Source organism: Clupea harengus, chromosome 19 (assembly GCF_900700415.2).
Source record: "Clupea harengus chromosome 19, Ch_v2.0.2, whole genome shotgun sequence".
Taxonomy (NCBI): Eukaryota; Metazoa; Chordata; class Actinopteri; order Clupeiformes; family Clupeidae; genus Clupea; species Clupea harengus.
Window position 1 is genome coordinate 8,441,800 of NC_045170.1, and position 20,050 is coordinate 8,461,849.

General features: G+C 43.4%; 3 protein-coding genes across 4 annotated transcripts in view; 2 read left to right on the forward strand and 1 right to left on the reverse strand.

Annotated features, from left to right (window-relative positions):
* The first annotated feature begins 72 nt into the window (after positions 1–72).
* Positions 73–2,958, forward strand: LOC105905316 (transmembrane protein 249). Its single transcript, XM_031586046.2, has 4 exons — positions 73–686; positions 1,165–1,322; positions 1,936–2,021; positions 2,367–2,958. Exons 1-4 carry the CDS (start codon positions 673–675, stop codon positions 2,493–2,495), a joined length of 387 nt encoding a protein of 128 aa, XP_031441906.1. The 5' UTR covers positions 73–672; the 3' UTR covers positions 2,496–2,958.
* A 55-nt stretch (positions 2,959–3,013) lies between these two features.
* Positions 3,014–17,567, forward strand: slc30a8 (solute carrier family 30 member 8). Of its 2 annotated transcripts, none has more exons than XM_012833347.3 (7): positions 3,014–3,563; positions 11,245–11,374; positions 12,007–12,113; positions 12,797–12,891; positions 13,225–13,351; positions 13,573–13,748; positions 17,240–17,567. In XM_012833347.3, the coding sequence occupies exons 1-7, from the start codon at positions 3,413–3,415 to the stop codon at positions 17,390–17,392; spliced, it is 939 nt and encodes a 312-aa protein (XP_012688801.2). In that variant the 5' UTR covers positions 3,014–3,412; the 3' UTR covers positions 17,393–17,567. The 2 variants fall into 2 exon arrangements, with proteins under 2 accessions (XP_012688801.2, XP_031441905.1); XM_031586045.2 differs by lacking the exon at positions 17,240–17,567 and adding an exon at positions 14,837–15,047 and having other exon boundaries at positions 3,018–3,563.
* A 2,323-nt stretch (positions 17,568–19,890) lies between these two features.
* Positions 19,891–20,050, reverse strand: part of LOC105905315 (Na(+)/H(+) exchanger beta-like) — a 12,442-nt gene continuing 12,282 nt past the window's right edge. The window contains exon 12 of the mRNA XM_031586126.2: positions 19,891–20,050. This exon is cut by the window's right edge and continues 1,351 nt beyond it. The gene's annotated coding sequence lies outside the window, so the exon portion shown is untranslated.

Sequence of the window (20,050 nt, forward strand, 5' to 3'; positions counted from 1 at the left end):
ATTAAACGTCATTGTAGTGCCCCAATTTTTTTTAAGCTGTTATTTTAAGGTAAAACTGCTAATCTTAACCCTAACACTGAAGTACAATTCCTACATAATGCCACTTTAAATAATGGGCATTCATACACCTGAAAATCTCTTGTTTTTTAAAACAAACACAACCCTGACACAGATGTCAAATTTAGTCTGACTATATCAAACACAGGTTCAAATCTGATAGTGAATGAATATTGTGACAGTACCATCAACCCACATTGGCCTCCGCGTAAATAAACAGCTTAATGGTTTGTGACCAACCTTTTTATGATTTATTTATTAAACTCCACAGGACAGTTTAACACCATCATCTCTGCAAAATGCCGGTTGGAATCTTTACCAGATACAGGGATAAGCTGTTTGTCACCAATCAAGCTCTCACTTCCAAGATCGTGGAAAACCCTCTCCTCCCTTTCATTAAAAAAGACAATCGTAAGTTCTGATGACACATTTTCTATAGTCTGCTGAATAAGCTTGTAATTGAATCTTATGAAAAAAAAAAAGTCTGAATACTTTTGTGTGTGTGTGTGTGTGTTTGTGTGTTTGCAGTCCTTGTGTATGAATATTTCCATGACCATCTATTAAAAGGCACTTTGTTGTTGGTTGCATCCACTATCTGCATGGCTGTGTACCTGAATGTTGATCTTCTGGTGAGTAGAAGTAGTGACCTCCAGTGCAGAATGGGGAAGGGGAAAGACATTTTGAACATTAAGATGCCTGATTTTTGCAGAATTTGTCCCTGACCCTTCTGCCCAAGAGACTCCAAAAGTAATGGAGCATTACTGTTGATGGTAACATACAGATAAAAGAATGTTCAAAATATAAAGTGGAAAGCAAGCTGTTTACTGTATTGCAGCGCCTTTGAGTTGCAAGAAAATCCAGGGTTGAAATAGTCCACACAAATCTAAAATTCAAAAGGTGCCCTTTTGTTAATATCAAGAACCCCGTGAATTACTTTATAACTTTATTATAATACACAAATTTCATAATTTAAGCATATTGTCAATATTTCCACAATGTCATAAATAAGCACTGAAGTCAATAAGTGAATTACCGGTATGTCATCTTGACATGTGTGTTTCTGGTGTTTCAGACCGGCCATTCCTTTACCTCCTTCTTTTTGTTCAGCATGGCGGTATCTTTGTGGCTTATCTGCTCAGGGGCCTTCCGCCGGCGCCTCGTGATCGACAATGATAAGGGGGAGTACCGATTTTACGTCCACACACACCTGCGACACAGGGGGCCCCTTAACCAAATCTACATTCGCATCATTGCACAAAAAAGCGGTGAGGAGACTTTTATTCTCATGACATACTATACTATATTATTACATACTGTGTACTCAAACAATTATGCAATTTGTATTCTCCTGATATACTAAACTATATTACATGCTGTATACACAAACAAGTACACATATGGATGCAGTGTGAGATTTCTTAGCTCTCCCATCTCTATATTAATCAGGTGTTTTTATATAATGTAAGTTATGTAACCTGATGATTATGCAGTCTATTGTACAGCTGATTAGGGAAAGTAGTTTGAAACATCACACAGTTTCACAAGCCCAACTTTGTGCACTGCATTTGAAGTTTTCCTACAGTATAGTCATACAGAGCAAAAATCACAGCCCAAAAGAACTGCTAGACTGGAGGTAAAAGCCTCAAGCTCAGATCATTAATAGTGAATATGTAAATAGACACTCGTAAACACAGTCTGTCACTGTATGATCATGTGGGGATACTTTACTGCCTTGAGAACCCAGATGATTTGCCAGTATTGTGGACTCTTCTGCATGTTCAAGCCACAAACCCTCTAGACATTGTGTAGACATAAGAGAACAAAAAACAAAATCATTGGATGTGCTTTGACTCATCATTGTGTCAAATATTACCACAGATCGAAAAAGTCTAATGTACAGACTTGTTCTGAATGGATACAAGATCGACAGTTATACAATCTGTGGCTTTTCTGAGAAATACAAGGTGAGTGTATCACTCTTCACCCATGGGAACACACACAACCTCTGCAGTGGCAGTAAGGTTTGAGCACAGTGTTGTTGCCTCTTTCCAGCTCTAGAGTCAAGTTTAGAAGCTGTGCATCTTCTGTTTCAAGGATGGTCCATTGTAGGACAAGAGAATGAATAAGGCTGCTTTCTCTCACCTACAAGTGTACCAAAATAAAGACCTCCTGGTGTTCCAATTTGTTATCCTCTTACAATGTATTGTAAATGTCAGGGAGGAAAAAGGCCATCATATTTTGACACATTAGGAGTAGTAAGTGATTTTAATAACCTTATTTCACCACTTTATCCAATCTCACTGTCTCAGCTGCTGGAGTGCCAGGGCAGGACAATCGCAACCAACCTAAAGCTGAACTACTTTGACTACATAGACACCTCGAAACGCCACTGTGTGATTCACCGGCCTAAAATTGGAGCAAACAGGGGTGCAATATGAGGTTATGATGACACCCATAACAACTCTGAACAAGCCTCTAAAATGCACTGTGCAACATTTATTAAAACTATTCTTGCAAGCAGTAATATAATGTAAATGTATGTATTCTTGTATGCCCTCATGTATATGTAAAGGAAAATACAGGGAGTTACTTCAGTGCAAGTAAGAAGTGATGTAGAGGTACTTGCAGTGTAATATGCAAGGTTTATCAGGGCTATTTGTTGGAAATACACTTACTACTATTGCTTTGTTTTGTGATGTAAAAAGGGACATTTCAGAGTAGAGCCTTTCTGTAAACCGTGTAAACTCAGTGCCCTAGACAACCTTTATCTGATGGGCTGCATAAGTCTGGGGCACTCAGTGGAACTTCACCTGGCTTATCACTTTTTTAGTCATTATGATTTTACTATAGTTTAGATATGTCCTATGTAAGATACCATGGGTGTATTTGGATTGGGCCTATGTATGTGCACTATAATTAATAATTCATAATTAGCCTAATTTAAATTAGTTGCGAATAGGCTACCACCATTATTTTGCCAATGTATTCCATTTAAATGTAGCATGTATCACTATATGTATCAACAACACGAGGATTGAAGGGTTACGGTTGTGGTCGATGTCATCAAACGTGGTCTCACAAACGCTCTTGCAACTAGGCTCGTGTTCGTTTTAAGCCAATGAAATCATTGGGCATACAGCGAAGAGGAAGGTTGCCAGCCTTTTCTGATCTGTAAACAAGAAGGGGAGCAGGGCTTCCGAGCACTTTACCTAGCACAGCTAACCAGCTAGATAGCTAGCATTTCTTCTGTGGTTCTGTACGAAATTTTGGAGGGATTACCTGTAGGCCTTCACCCTAAGCAGGAAGACTAATTCTTCCCGCTGAAGCTTTTCTGTTACACACATCAACGATTAAAATGTCGGTGTTTTCAGAAGTGGCTTTAGAGAAGAAACTATCCGAGCTCAGCAACTCCCAGCAAAGCGTTCAGACGCTGTCTCTTTGGTTAATCCACCACAGAAAACACTCGAAAGCTATCGTCACTGTTTGGTTCAACGAACTAAAGAAAGGTAAGTTAGCTAGGTTGCTTACGTTCATTGGAGTTGACTGGTGTTAGTCGGATGGAGTCTTAATGTTTGCCTGATTCGCGGTGTGAATAACGTTATACTCGCCAACAATTAGCTGCTTAGCTAATGTTATCTATCCTAACTTGCTAACAGTTACATTATTTTGGCCAGGATAGCTAGCCTAGCCTACATGTTGGTGGCATTAACGTTAGTGTTGCTAGCTACATAATCGGACAAGATTCGTTAGATACCTCTATTTAACTGTAGTTAATAGGGTAGTTACTATGGTGCTATGACACTATGATTGCTTTCTAACGTTTGAGTAAGACATTTCAGCTAGCTATCGTTGGGTGTTATACTTGTGGGTTTTCGTGTGTGCAGTGCTGCATGCAAAATCCTGTGCTAACCAACGAGCTAGCGTGGTGAAACGGTTTGCTGTCGGAAATGATTATGTTGATATTTATGCCAGTTGTTTCACATGCACTACTCCACTAGCTTGGATAACGTTGCTGAGATGAAAATGTGAAAACTAGCCATGGTTACAATTACATTTTCGTTCATTATTATAGGCTAATTGACGAGCTATCCTTCTGAACACAGATTGTTCAAATTGGCCAGGTTAGGATTAGGGTGGTTTAGGATTTCCAACTCTATCTGGCGAAATAGTCAATGTGAAATAATCAAAAATTGTCAGTTGTTTCTATATTATGCTGAACGTGAACTTTCAAGCAGACTTGCTGCTGCTGTTTTGTCGTCAGTGGTTTATGACCGATTCTGTTATCTAGCGTTACGCGACACTCAGTAAAGTTTCCTTGTGCTATTGGGGTGTTGTAGGGTGACCTCAACAAGTGCCTGTGGTAAGTGGAGTGGTTGGCGGCTTCAGTTTAAAGTTAATCATAGCATCCCTCATTAAAAAACGGTATGGAATGGGATTACTCCGTGAAGAGATGCGGAGAAGAACCTTGCAACGCGTGAATCGACGATAACTTTCTTTAGTTGTGAAGGCTATTTAGGGTGTTCCTCGATAGTCGTGCCGTGAAGGACAAGTGAGTGCTTCACATTGGCGCCCAACCTCCTTCATGGGAGGTCTTTAAACAATACAAGTTATTCTACTAAGGTTATTTAAACCCACTGGCGGATTTCTACACAGCAGGTTTTCCCAATGTCTTTCCCTCAGATTCACCCACAGCGCTGCACAGCCTGGTTGAACTAGCCTGACTGAATCCAGTATATGATGTTGATGTGTCTTAATGATGTGAGGCATGTCCCGTCATTCTGTATACCACCACTTATTTAGGCTACTTGGAGGTAGACTGTTCATTTTGGTGAGACGGTGTTCAATTGGCTGTGTTCTATTGTGGTATTTCTTTGTATGTTTGAGGCTTTTTAGGTTTTGTGTGGTCAGTAAAGCTGTATGGCAATGACGGTGAAAATTGACTTGGGTGGGATTAATATCAAAATGGCAGCCAGAGCATACACACCATCTGTACATAAGAACCAAATCCAGTGCTTCACTGTGTTGGAAAATGGGGAGCTCATGCCATGATTAGGCTCCTGATTGGACACTGGGTGGTTAGGCCAGGCATTACTTCCAGTCTCCAGTACACCACTGTCTCACCCATGCCAGGTCATTTTCACCCATGCCTTCACATGATGCTTGCTAGTTGATACTTATGTGTAATACAATATGAGTTTGTATGGGTAACAGTAGATGCCTATCTCACCTGGAACCAGACTCTCTATCAGCATGATTTGGAAAGCTGTTTCTTGCCCCTGCGTCTGTGTAGCAGATACGGCCAAAGGCCACATGACTGTGCAGGAAATCTTGTGACTTTCTTTGGTGTTCGTGTGGGAGTCTTCAACGTCTTGAGTCATGATATAGTAAAATAATGACTTAGTTTAAGTGGATATCTTGTCGTTCTGGGAAGATCTTCATTTGGGATAAGAGATAATCTAACACCCTTCACCCCAAGAAATGACTCATGCATACTCCTGCATAATTTTTCTCTCCATGAAAGCAGGTGGCTTGGTCAAATCAGCCTCCCCCAAATGTGAGTTTTTTTTTAATACTACAAGAAAAAGGCACTGAAAAGCTTTTTTTTTAGATTGTTGAGAATACATTTTTTAAATATATGAACAGAGTAGATTGCTTTTGTGAGTTGAAAGCTGCTAATTTTAGGTAGTGGTTGTTGCTGCAGCTAGCTAGCGTGAACAATGACTACATCCACAGACATTGTAACGTTACCTGCAGAGTAATTTTCTCATAAGTAACGTTCATCTCAAACTAACTACATTTACTTTTAATATCAGCAAAGGGTTTACTCGCATGTATGGTACTTTAACAATTGTATAGTTTGTCACAACCATACTAGCTAGCATACTATACTGTTGCTAACAGGTGGGTGTGTGTGCATGGTGGTGGCAATCATGAAATTAGATTAAACATGTTTTGGAATTTATAGTGTTTGAACTAGGAATCCTTTAAATCAGAATTAGAGAAAGGTGATTTAACCTCTCCCTCCCTGCAGGTCAATAGTTTGAAAGGTTAGGATAATTGATTACCGTTATAATTGTTACCTTTGAATAAAGCTCATATCTGTGGTTGGAAACAGTTTGAGGTTCAGGCTATTGTAGGTGTATCAAACAGGATGTGGTGCTGAAATTCTCTCCTGATGAGGAAGCGATGATGAGGTGGTCAGAATAGCAGCAGAAGAACTTTTGCACACTGAAAAAACCCTCTGTAAGTGCTTTGCAGTAAATGCAGTTAGAAGTTATCTTTGCACTATATATAGCCTGTGCTATCAACATTGATTTTCAGGGGAGTGAGGAGACATTCTCTTTGTATGATAGTTTAGAAGTAGCTGCCTCTGGGGCTGATAGTTGAGCTCAGTGTTTCTCAAATGTATGTGATTATAGGTTTACATGAGGTTGTCGTTTAGAAAAAGAACTGGTCTAATGTATCATGTTGTTCTACTAGTTATACTGTTAGATTGCAGAGGTAAAAAAAAAAGTCTGTCACAGGTGAGAGCTTTTGTCTAGTCATGATATGGGAGCTCTATTGGTCCATAGCTAGGCATAAGTGTTAGGGACTTTGTGATGACAACCAGATCCAGTCTAAAGATCGTAAAGTTACCACTGCTGGGTTAGGTTGTTGGTATCAATGAAGTTGTATGGATACTTACTGCCATTGGTGTCTGGGGCAGGGACATGTTGAGTGCATTTCCGGTGGGAATGTGTCGTGTGTTATTAAACACATGTTCTCACCTGTCAATCAAGTGATAGCTGGTTGCCCTCTCTGTAACAGTGACTTGCATTATAGCTGTGGCACCTCAGCAGTGTTCTAAATATACCCATTATGTGAGCTTTGTATGCATCATTTATGGTGGTTTTGTTTAAGGCTGTCAAAGTGACGTTTCACCTTCACACACCACTTTTATTACTGACAGCACTTATCTGTACTGAATAAATATGCCTGTATGAAGCCTAATCTTTTTTTATTAGTGTTATTCTGTTTCTCTCTGTGGCCATTTTATGACTTTTTACATAATCTGAGTTGGCTAAGGCCCATTCTTCCATGGGTGACATCTCAAAGTGGAAACGAATGTTCTCTGCTTTGAAATGATTCATCTCCACCAGTCAGAAGCACTCAGAATTTCCAAAGCAATAGGTCAATCCTGATGATCAGTGCATATGTGGTGTCGTAGTATATTCCAATAATGACGAAAAGAAGAGTTAAGGAAACATTTACTGTGAACGATAAGGATCTGCGGATGTAGCCACCATCTTAGCAAATTCTTCTTCTGGAAAATGGGCCAGGTGTGTTGCATTCCACCTTCTCATGTCACTCAGTAAGTTGATGTTGGGACCCACTCCCCCTTTCACTGTTACCGGGGCAGAGAATCTGGTGTGAGCTTTAGGAGTGGCCCGGGAAGTCCTTCTGCTCACCCTCTCCCCCTCACGGAAGAAGAGCACGAGCACCGCGTTTAGCGTAGCGCTTCATCTTGTCCTGTGTGTTTAGCGTAGCGCTTCCTCTTGTCCTGTGTGTTTAGCGTAGCGCTTCCTCTTGTCCTGTGTGTTTAGCGTAGCGCTTCCTCTTGTCCCGTGTGTTTAGCGTAGCGCTTCCTCTTGTCCTGTGTGTTTAGCGTAGCGCTTCCTCTTGTCCTGTGTTCTGCAGTTTGTCACAGCACATCTGTAGAGATTACTGAACGGAGAGTAGGTCCATAAAGAGCGTGGGCTGGCCCGTAGGACCTGCTTGACTTCATCAAAACTGCTTTGAGCCGCATCAGTCCATGTGAATGTGTCTTTGTCTTTGAGACACTCATGCAAGGGGGTCACTGTTGCAAAGTTAGGGAGTTTATGCGGCTGCATCAGACGGGGGCAGGGCTTTCAGGTTGGCATCAAAGTGTTCTTTGTCAGGCAGGATACCCTCAGTACTGATGACATGACCAGGGAAGTGAAGCAAAGTCTTTCTGAAGTGACACTAATCATTCAACAGCAAACCAGCTTCTTTCAGTTTCAGCAGGACGGTACTGACGTTACAGTCATGCTCATTGGCAGTGACACCATAGATAATGATGTTCTGAACCGAGTTCTGAACGCCAGGTACACCTTGCAGGATGGTAGCCATCAATTTTTAGAAGGCAGATGGATCAGACACCAAGCTATGGGGGACCCTACAAAATCTGAAGAGCCCTTCATGTGTAATGAAGGCTGTAATGGCTCTACTGTCCTCATGTAGGGGCACCTGGTAATGTGCATTTGCCCGGTCAATGTTAGGGAATACCTTAGCACCTTGCAGGTTGGAGAGCCGCTTGTCAACACGAAGCAGTGGGTAGCTATCTGTGACCACAGCCTTGTTCGTCTCCCAGAGGTCAGTGCACATCCATATTCCACCGTTTTTCTTCCCCTGTGACCACTATGGGGGACAGCATCAGCCCCCTATGCCAGCCTTCAGCAGGCAGTTCAGCTCAGGGAAAAAAAACGCATCCCTGGTTGCTAAGGGCAAGTGTCACAACTTCTGGCACACTGGTTGAGTTTCACCTTGTGTACAAAGTTTTTAACACGCCCTATCTCAGGAGGGATGTGGTTAAGGGTGTCACGGTTTCTGTGGACATCGCTGAACAAACAAACAAACAAACAAGGCTGACTGCTGTCAGTTTTTTATTGCACAAACGACTCACTGCAACACACACGTGTTATATTTGGAGGCGACACATGTTATATATGGAGGCGACACAGGACACACGCACACAAAGTAGGTGGTACTGGGGTTGAAGTGAGAACAGCATCTCCTCTGATACAAAGATGTAAGGCAGTGAACAACTCCATACCCAGTAGTGCAGTCCCTTTCTCCACTACAAAGGAAGTGGCTGCAGCAGAGATGTTCCCCACACATACTTGGGGTTGCAGGCATGGGAATGCGTCAAATTCCCAGCATGGGAATGCAATCCCATGTGTTAGTAACAAGCCTGGTATAAGGTGCAGACCATGGAGTGGTACTGAAGTACTGAGTGTAAGCGTGGCAGTATGGACAAAGTAAAGCCCGTGTCCACAATGACCTGTATCTGATTGCAGAGGCGGAACGGCACACCTGAGCAAAACAACTTATTTTATTTCCATTAGATTTCCATTAGGCTTTGGCTGAAGGGCACTGAGTAGAGTCAGCTAAATGCTCATCAGAGCCACATCTGAAGCATGATCTGTGACGTGGAGAAGGGGTGGCAGGGCTTAACTGGATAAAAGTGCTGTTTGTCTCGTTTTGTGTGGCTTGGACTGTGCAGCCTGCACCAAAACGACAGCGCCAGTATCAGCCGTCATTTTCTTAGCTTGGTAAGCAGCAGCCTCCATCTGTGTTGCTCGTGTTGTAGCTTTCTCCAGAGTTGGGGTCTGGTTCCAGTGACAGTCTCTCCCACGCGAGGCAGCGACATACTGTGTTACAGTCTCATGTGGTGCTTGTGATGGCTTTCTGATCGCGTGCCACTCTACAACGACGATAACACAACACAGGGTGAAGTGTTTCTCTAACGTGGCGACAGAGGCTTTGGTTGAAATTCAGCAACTGAACAAATCAGGGGCTTGGTGATTGTAGGTGCCTTTAATGTATGAGAGTATAGTAAACAAGTGCAAATGTTGTGGAAAGGTGTAGAGTTGAGCATCCATTAAGTAGCCTGCTAATATGCTCTTTGGAGTGATTGTTATTTCAACTGGACATGAATGATGGGCAGATGTATTATTTGATTTGACTTGCCAATGTGCAAATGCATGCAGGGTTGGGCCTGGGATGTGATCATATTTGCTAAACTGTTCTACACATGGTCTAGCTCATGTTATGATCAAAACACAGGCTTTGTAAATGTGTTTTATAACAATCTCAGTACCCTGACGATAAACAAATAGCCTAAATACTAGGTAAAGTTATAATTAGGAGCCTGAAATGCCTGATTCCCCTGAGTGCAGGTAATATCTAGTCATACAGGTAGGGTAGTTTAGGCGAGCTGGTCCTTTGGGAGCTCTCCAGTTGAAGTGTTTTTCCTCTCGCCCTCACTGGAGATCCTCAGTTGCCATGGTGAGAGAGTGACACCTGAATGTGCCTGCCCGAGGGGAGCCTGAGTTCTGAAGCCTGTGTGGGAGGGGCTTTTCAGTCCCGCTCTCGCAGGATCCTGTCCTCCCTCAAAAATATGTAGCCTGATATTTTGTCCCATTTCTGCCCATATCTTTCATGTTTTGTCCCGCTCCCTAAATCCTGTAGGTGGACGTTTGCAAGGGGCGTATATTCAGTCCCGCTACAGTGAAAATGTGCCATGCGTAAAAAAACACCGACCTTGCACCTGTTATAAAGAATAAGTTATTTCTTGCTGCTCTGGTGCAAACACGAATAACATTCCTAACTTTAAGGACACCAAAATCTACATTTATTTTGTTGTATACATGCATTTATATTTTGCGGGAGTCTCACAAGTTACTTCTTTCTCCCACTCCTGCCTCAGCCCCACCCACACTCTGCGATCAGAATCAGTCCTGCGCCGCACTCTTTAGTGCGGTGTCCTGCTGTTCTCCCGGGAGAGTGCAGGCCTCCACCGAGTTCCCCATAGACCCTGTGTCTTTAAACGGAATCACCAGGGAAGGGTTTCTTTCCCCTAATGCCTTCCTTTGAGACCGTCTGCTCTGTGTACCTTATCCACTCTCCTGGGCTCGTAATGCTCCGAGGTGAGGCTGCACCACGGCCAAAACAGTCCTGGGCTCGTCCGCTCAACGAAAGAGAAATACTGATTTTTCAGAGTCGTGATTAAAGCAGTCACTAAGGGGGTGGCTAATGAAAGGATGATTCATTTGGTTGCCTTGTTACTTCCCATTTACAGATAATTGTATTGTCCTTGGAAATGTACTGAAACATGTTTTGTGGAATGTGGTTCGATGGCGAATGAAAAGGTTTGAATTAAGATGCTTTCTGTGCGTGGGCTGGGGTATGTTCTGCATTCTGTAATCTAAATAATGTTTGAACACATTTCACCCTGGGGCTGTTGGTTTAGCTAATAAGGTGGTGGCTGCAATATATCTGCTACAGAATTCTGTTTTATTGAAGACATTTCATTCTTTCTGCCATAACAGACTTGTGAAAAAGTAATTGATGTGTTTTTAAAAAGAGCTTGTGGTAACAGAATCGTCTGTACTTTTTGTGTTTCAGCCCAGGTCCCTCGTAAGCTCACGTTCGTCTATCTGGCCAATGACGTGATTCAGAACAGCAAGAGGAAGGGACCAGAGTTCACGCAGGACTTTGCTCCTGTCATTGTAGACGCCTTCAAGCATGTCTCCAGGTTTGTGACCATTCACAGCCACACACACACACACAGCAGTGGAACAGCCACACACACACACACACACACACACAGCAGTGGAATAGCCACACACACAGCAGAGAAACAGCCACACACACACACACACACACACACACACACACACACACAGCAGAGAAACAGCCACACACACACACACACACACAGCAGTGAAACAGCCACACACACAGCAGAGAAACAGCCACACACACACACACACACACACACACACAGCAGAGAAACAGCCACACACACACACAGCAATTCTGAAATGACACCACAGTAGAAAGCCTAGTGCCTGTGCCGCACGTAAACAAGCATTTCAAATGTTTCTAACGCCTTTATCTTTCGTCTGCCGTTATTGCCTGTTTGTAGATATTGTTGACATGATCAAGTTTAAAAAGCAATTCATTGGGTGTGGCTTGGGGCGGGGGTGTGGGGTGGGGTGGGGCGTTGTTTGCTTTGTCAGCAATGTGTGGCTGAAGCCCTGGAAACAGGCTGCGTGTCTGCCGCAGGTTAATACCTTTCCCCAGTCTGTGCTGAACAGAGAGTCTCCTGTCACACCTTCTTTCTTTGGCTTTGCTCTTATCTCTCTGTTGGTGTCCTTTCTGTAGCGAGGGAGAGGAGGGCTGTAAGAAGCAGTTGGCTCGGGTGCTCTCCATCTGGCAGGAGAGGGGTGTCTATGACAACAACCTGCTGGACCAGCTGTCCCAGGTCCTGTGTAAGTATACCACATATCAAAGTCCTGTTTAATACTTAACTTTTATATACTCATGTTTTTCCATGCCCATTCTGTTCGGTTAGATGGCCAGACTATGGAAACGGTAGCAGTTTAGGGATTCCACCTTTACTCATTGCAAGTGCAACAGGCTAAAGTTCTGGCATTAACTGTATGGAAGTGAAGGTTTTGTCTGTGCAGTGCTAAATTAAGAGTCTGTGTTATCACAGGAGGTAGACCAATGCTCAGCTAGGTCAAAGGACGAACATATAAAACAATAAAACATGTCAACTGTAAGTAATGCAACTGTGTTAAAGGTGCAGTTGTCAGGATTTTTAGTCCATGACATTGAATAGGAGATCATGAAGTAGTACATCCTTAGAGACATCCCGAGCATCTTACGCTATTCTTTTTCCAGACACAAGGTCACTGTTTTCCACTTCTTCAGTGGATGGTTTTCATTTAGTCATTTCATGAGGGGGAAAAACAGAGGAATTGGAAGAGTTGCCTACTGTGTGTGTGTCAAATGTACAAGTTGCTTTTATTTCAAGTGATGACGTGCATAGGGTGCATTTTACGGGTTTATCCTGCTGGGCCACAGCTGTTTGATGTTCTGCACCTGCTCCCTGGGAGAAATGACATTTCTAATCTTTGCCTTCCCACCTCCTCCTCCTCCTCCTCCTCAGTCGGAGAGAAGAAGGCTAAGAAGCGTCCCTATGAGGAGATCAAAGCATCAAATGATGACTTTGCCACCCAGAGCTCCCCAGGAGAGCCCCCACAGGTGAGCACACACACTGATTCTCTCGCTGGCGTGTCTCTCTCAAAACACAGGGTCTCTACTTCTCTGTCTTACTCAGTCTCTCTCTCACACACACACACTCACACACACACACACATTCTCACACCTGTCTATCTTCTATTTTCTCTCTTCCCAAATGTCGTTCTGTCTGCCCGCCCGCCTGTGCCTTGTGTTTTATTAAAATGTTCCATTCCCACAATAAGTTCATTGAGAATGTATATTTTATAACCTGGGATTTCAAGTAAAAGTAGAATTCTATCCCATTGTAGTCATTGCACTCAAAATGAAGTGTTCAATTCTCTGTGTTCCTCCCAGACAGCAGAGTTGATCCGAGCGCTGCAGGAGCTGGAGAACGCCGCCTCCCATGACTCTGCTCTCCGCCAGAGAATCTCGGCACTGCCAGCCGAGGTGCAGGACACCTCGCTACTGCACCGTATTACAGGTATATAAACACACACACACACACACACACACACACACACACACACACACACACACACACACACACACACACACACACACATTTACTGACTGCCTCAATAGCACACCACAGATCCATGTGCATTAACATTGATTGTTTGGTGAATGTTTAATTTGGCCATTGATGTGATGTATATGTGTGTGTGTTCCTGTTTGTGTGTGTGTGTGTGTGTGTATGTTCAGATAAGGAGACGGGCGATCGCTTGGCGCGGGCGGTGGAGGAGGCCTGCATGTTGCTGGCAGACTACAGCGGGCGGCTGGCGGCCGAGATTGACGACCGGCGGCAGCTGACGCGTACACTGGCCATCTACCTACAGAGCCAGAAGGAGGGCCTCGCCCACAACGAACAGAAACTAGAAGTGCGTACAAAACACACACACATCCCCCCAGTCTGTTCTTCTCTTTCTCTATCTGCTCCAGTCTTTTTAGACTCCTTTTGAAGAGTTCTCTCTACATCTCTCTATTCTTTCTGCCTCTCCCCCCTGCTTGCCCCTCTCTCTCTCTCTCTCTCTCTCTCTCTCTCTCTCTCTCTCTCTCTCTTTGTACTACCCGCTACCCTTTCACAAGTGAGTGTTGAACCAGATTCTGGAACAACGGTGGGTCTACCTAATGCTAGAAAAAACATGCCAGGTTTGTTTGACCAGCTGACTTACCTGACATTACATTCATACCAGATTACGCTGCACGGTTGTCAGGAATTATGTATTTCAGCAACCAGACGTTGGGCAGCAAGGGACTATGCTAATCTGAACCTCTCCATGTATCTAGTGATCACATAAATAATGGATCATGTCAGACTTTGACTTCAGCACAGGCTAGGTATATTATTTAGGCTACCAGATGAGAGGTCTGCTAGTTGTAAACGTGCATCTCTATTCTACATTTACATTTTTACATTTAGTCATTTAGCAGATGCTTTTATCCAATGCGACGTACAAAGGAGAGAACAATCAAGCTACGAGAGCTATAAGAGTTCAGGTTCCCAAGCATTAATGTAGACTGCATTTCTAAATTGTTCCCAAAAGAATGATATAGCAGCTAATGCACCAAGTGAATCATTAAGCCATATTACTTGTGTGACTTTTCCTCAGTTACTCCACTGCCTCCATTTATGTGTGGTCAAACAACAAAGCCCATGCTCCTGCCGCAGGTGTTCAAACAGAATCTGGTTCAATAGCCACTGCCTTTTTTAAGCATGGCATTCTGGGTAATGTTTTAATAGGGTTGTGTGTGGCAAGTAGCAAACAGTGACCTGCTACCATACAGCACTGTTTGCACTGTCATGGCTACGGGGGTGTTGGAGTGTGTGTGCACGCCCCTGCCTAAATGTGGAGGACAGACTGGACGTCGATGGCTAACCTAGTGTGCATGTGATTTGTGAAAATGTTTTTGTGACGTGTGTGTGTGAACTGCTTAACCCAGTAACTCTTAAGCCATTCTTTCACAGGTGTTGAAGAAGATCAAGTGTGTCTAGGTGCATGCGTGTGTTGATTATTGTGTGTGTGTGACATTGGTTAGTTGTGTGTGTGTATGTGTGTGACATTGGTTAGTTGTGTGTGTGTGTGTGTGTGTGTGTGTGTGTGTTGCTGTGCATGTTTGTCTTCACAGATCTGCCCTGTAACGAAAGAAAAAAAGTGAAATAAAAGACTAAAATGAAACTGTGACTCTTCTGTTATTTACAACTCGACTCACAACATTTCTCAAACAGTCCACACACTCCTATGTAGATTTTTCCTTTTGGGTTTATTGTCATATACTTTTAATAAGTCAGATCTTATCTGAAAACACCTTTATTAAACCTATGACCAAAGAATGTGTGACGCTAGTAAGCGCCAGTGTTCACTGTGCCACATTTAGTTAGTACCCCAAGCTACCTCTGTAGCTAACATCCCCAAGCTACCTCTGTAGCTAACATCCCCAAAATACTCCACACTTCCCACCTGTGCCAGGGGTTCAGTGTGTATGGAGGTTTTTGTTTTTACTCACCGTAGTGTTTTTTAAGGACCCCCCCCTAACCCTGTGTGTGTTGTGTTGATCTGATCCAACACTAAGCTGCATTACCAAGAGCCTCCCCAACCTTGGTCCGGGGGACCCAAAGAACTATATATTCTCGGCTTCTTGGCTTAAAAAGTTAAAAATAAAAAGCATAGGTGCTTCTAGACTTTATTTTTAACGACACAAAAGTCAATGAACCATACCTAGGTGCGCCCCAGGGTTCTATTTTATTAGCGTTAGGGGTTTGTTGCAGTGGATCATTTTTTTTTATTCAGTTTACAGTGCACTTTAAAATAGTTAAACTAGCTGTTATAGTTTTTAAGTTTAATAATAGTGTGGCTTGATGGGCTTTTCTGTCATCCACTGAAGCACTCTTGAGAAACCAGAGGAACTGCAAAACTAAAGACCTTGATGTCGAGGTCTATTGATTTTTATCCCCATATGAATTCTTACTAAGGACCGGCATTTACATTCCAGCAGGAGGTGTAGAGCCCGTGGGCTTATCTCTGTGATGGGCCTCTAATACATGGCTGTCTTTAATACATGCATAAGATCAGTCTAAGGCAGTGGGCTTATCCCTGTGATGGGCCTCTAATACATGGCTGTCTTTAATACATGCATAAGATCAGTCTAAGGCAGTGGGTTTATCTAGTTTACTGACTTAATTTTACATAACAAATCTTTTTAAAAATCTACTCAAAGATCTAAAACTTCTCTTAACCCTAAACCTACTTAACACAAGACCTGGGCCAGGGTCAGACAGACAGTCAAAGCTCGCATGTGCTTCACACTACAGCCCCTCGCTGCCCAGTAAGTTTCTAGAACTGCTGATCTTCAGTTTTCTCAGAGGGGAAAGATTCCTTAAAGCAATTTCAAGCTTTTCTTCTACTCCGTGAGCAGAATCAAAGCGTAGAGATTAAACACTGACAAGGTTTAGCATTGTTATTACAAAAGGTGTAAATTCACCATGTTTGGCTATTTGTTCCTTAACCTAAAACTTCTCTGTTGGTTTTGTGGTGCTGACCATCAGCTCAAGGACAAGGCTGCTGTCTGTGCTAACAGATCTGAGAGCTCTCTGAAGCTATTATGAGAAGGTCATCAGGCTGGCTCAGCTCTTAGGTGGTCTAGGAGGCTGATACGGCCACAGCAGAGAGCACAAAGTAGTTTTTTCCTCTAATAAAAAGAGCGAGCCAAACCAGAAGATATCTGAAATTTCCACTTGGATCAACTCTAACAAACAAACAAACACATTTTGAGAGGAATATTTAATATTAAATAAGCATCAGCAAGATACTTAAAAGGGCAAATTATCTCAAAATAACAAAAACGACCAAACGTTTTGGTGATTCCATACTAGTTACCTCTTGTTCAAAGGGGAAAAAGGGAATACATTCTGTCATCAAAAGATGTAAATCTGTCATAGCCTCACAGTTACAAAACCTTAAGAACATCAAGATTCACATTGTAAATTTCAACATACCAAGAAAAATACTTTTTTTCTCTACACCTTTTAGATACAAAAGACTTGAAAACAACACTCTCTTTTTGATTGGGTTATTTATTTTTCCTGGGTTCTTAGTTCACTCCTGCCGTTGGAAACACTGGCTGCTTCTCTGTCTGTGTGTTGGTGTTCACTGACTTACACTGGCTGCTTCTCTGTCTGAGTGTGTTGGTGTTCATGGGCCGTACCTCTGCTGATTCTGTTTGTTTCTGTGTGTGTTGGTGTTCATGGACCGTAACTGTGCTGATTCTGTGTGTGTTGGTGTTCATGGGCCGTAACTGTGCTGATTCTGTGTGTGTTGGTGTTCATGGACCGTAACTGTGCTGATTCTGTGCGTTTCTGTGTGTGTTGCAGGAATATAAGCGGAAGCTGGCGCGGGTGTCTCAAGTTCGGAAGGAGCTGCGCTCACGTCTCAACGGCCTGCCTGATCTCTCGCTTCTCCCCAGTGTCATGGGAACACATGTCCAGCTGCCTGAAGCCGACCTGTACGACCCCGCCGCCAACTGACCTTTCCCCTTCCGACCCCTGGCTTGTTACAGGCCACATCCATCCTGATGGACACAGTTTCACCCAATCGCCATCCCCCATCTGACTTTGGCCCTCCTCCTCTGTGTCGTGCAGCTAGCTCCCTGCTCTCTGTCTTTTGCTCTCCCTCTCTCCGACATTCTCTCTCTCCGTCTTTCTCTATCCCTCACACCTCTTTCACTCCCCTTCTCTCTCTGTCTGTCTCTTTCTCTCTATCACTCCTCCTCTCTCTCTCTTTCAGTCCCCTTCTCTCTCTGTCTCTGTCACTCTTTCACTCTCTCTCTGTCTCTCTTTCACTCCCCTTCTCTCTCTCTCTGTCTGTCTCTATCTCTTTCTTTCTCTCTCTCTTTCCCTCCCCTTCTCTCTGTCTCTCTTTCCCTCCCCTTCTCTCTCTCTCTCTCTCTCTCTCTCTCCCTCTCTGTCTTTCTCATGCCTTACACATGAGAGGATCCTGCCTCCCTCCTTGTATCACTTTAGCCAGGTAGAGGATCAGCATCTGTGTCCAGCTAACTGTCAGTAGTGCACTAGTTTAGGGTCCTTGTCCACAGAAAGGATTGCTACAGACACTGAAGATGAGCATATACTCCCGACTCACTCCAACATAGACAGCAGACAGCAGGTACCCCCCTCCCCCATGACCTCCACTGACAACCCCCTCATCCAATCATCGCCCTGCTTCTTCGGGATGTTGGCGGGGACATCTCTCTCACTCTCGAGCTATTTTTGTATTTAAAATGGGTTTGGCTGTGAAAGACTGGAAGAGTGTGAGAGAGCGGTGGTATCCAAACACACCTGCTCTATACAGCACCCAGAGTGGTGCAGACAGCAGCATTTTAATTTTGCTTTTTGGGGGGGGGGGGGGGGGGGGGAGATAATGTTAACCGGTAACACTTTTTAATTTTAATAGTTTTTCTAACAGTCAGCGGATATTCAAGGTGGCTGAACATTGAAACCCTCTGCTTATTTTGCTTCAAATCATGTAAAAAAAAAAACAAGAAAGAAAGAAAGCAGCCCGGCTCAATGACTCAATTGTATAATTTGTCGGATAACACTGTTTTGCCTCTAGTAACATTTACGTATGACAGCCTGTACTGATGAGTGTGTTTTAGATGAGCTGTGTCATTCCAAAGGAAGCCTGTATGTTCTAGGTTGCATATGTCTCCAGTGGCTGTGCAAACAATGGTGTGAGAGTGTGTGTGTGTGTGAGGTTGTGTGAGTGTGTATGTGAGGTTGTGTGTGTGTGTGAGGTGTGTGTGTGTCTGAGGTTGTGTGTGTGTGTATGTGTGTGTTGGTGGGTGGGTGGGTAGGTGGATGTGAGCAATCGATATAGGAATTTGAAATGTTTCTGTTGTGTACTTTATGTCTCCAGTACTGGGTCACTGTGGATCTCCAGTGCTGAGCAGTGAACGCTTCCCAGACCTTCGTTTTTTAACTTATTCATGGCGTTTACAGCGCACTCCTTTCACCACCCGCCCGCACCCGTGTACACTTCAGTTGGAAGAGCCAAATAAAGCGTCAGCACTACTGGGGTAAATCCACTAGGACCTGCCATCTTTATTGGGTCCCCTGTGTGTGTGTGTGTGTGTGTGTGTGTGTGTGTGTTTAGTTTTACCACAGTATCTTCACTAGTGAATCAAGAATACAATACAACCTCATCATTCAAAAAGGAAAGCGATACGGAGAGGTGATCTCTGCATCTATTGGTATCTTTGAATACGGCTTCACCTCAGGCACACTTAAATGCACATAAGGAAATTGAAATTTTTTAAGGATTCTCTGAATTCTCTTAGAGTCTGATTATGTTCTGTGTAACATGAAGCCACCGAGGGCTAACATTTCCAGTGAATAATAAACCAAACCCAAAGAGAACGTGTGGATTACTTTTGTGTACCCTGTTTTTTAAGGGTCACGCTTCATTTAACAGACATAATTGGCTTTACGCAACGTGAATCTTCGGTGTCACCGTTGTTTACTCTCAGCTTGTCATTTACCCAGTTTACATACCCAGATGCAGATCACCACGGCCACCATGTATGACAGGCCATTGCAGAATCCCTCTTTTGTTCACATGACATGCAACACTGCCACCTGGTGGACAGTCAGTTTGCTGGGAACTGTAATAACTGAGGATAATGGTAGTAACCTTTGGTGTTGACAAGTTAACGACATAAATCTCATTCCTATCCAATCATGCATCAGTAATGGTCACTCTGTCTCAGTCAGTACACACATCAGTGTGATCTTTCCACAGCGTGTGATGTCATCAACCCAGGCCTGTGACAAAGAATACAATACAAAAGGTGACCTATGGTGACCTTGGGGAAGCTGAGGTGGCATCAACTTGGAGAACACATTAAGTGATGAAACTTTCTGTGTGTTGTTAATGGATACGGCGTGTCATCGTCATGAACCTGGGCTGATGCATCTGATCAACGCCAATCCACATACAAACACTGATGATTAAAGACAAACTCCAGAAAGGCTTGTAAGTTTTTACTTTATAGTCACATAGAGAAATAATCTGCATTTCAAATGAATGAACGTATGTTGCTTCTTTTCAATGCAACTGCATTTCAAAATTCAGATCATGTCATGTTTTACAAAATGTCTTTGGCAACCTATACTTCAACATTTTTATAC

Bases quoted from the DNA above. Each gene is read 5' to 3' on its own strand.
- LOC105905316 (XM_031586046.2), top strand. The intron at 1,323-1,935 runs GTGAGGAGACTT...ATATTACCACAG, and splicing joins CATCATTGCACAAAAAAGCG to ATCGAAAAAGTCTAATGTAC. The intron at 2,022-2,366 runs GTGAGTGTATCA...TCACTGTCTCAG, and splicing joins GCTTTTCTGAGAAATACAAG to CTGCTGGAGTGCCAGGGCAG.
- slc30a8 (XM_012833347.3), top strand. From the start codon at position 3,413: ATGTCGGTGTTTTCAGAAGTGGCTTTAGAGAAGAAACTATCCGAGCTC. The intron at 11,375-12,006 runs GTTTGTGACCAT...TCCTTTCTGTAG, and splicing joins GCCTTCAAGCATGTCTCCAG to CGAGGGAGAGGAGGGCTGTA. The intron at 13,749-17,239 runs GTGCGTACAAAA...TGTGTGTTGCAG, and splicing joins ACAACGAACAGAAACTAGAA to GAATATAAGCGGAAGCTGGC.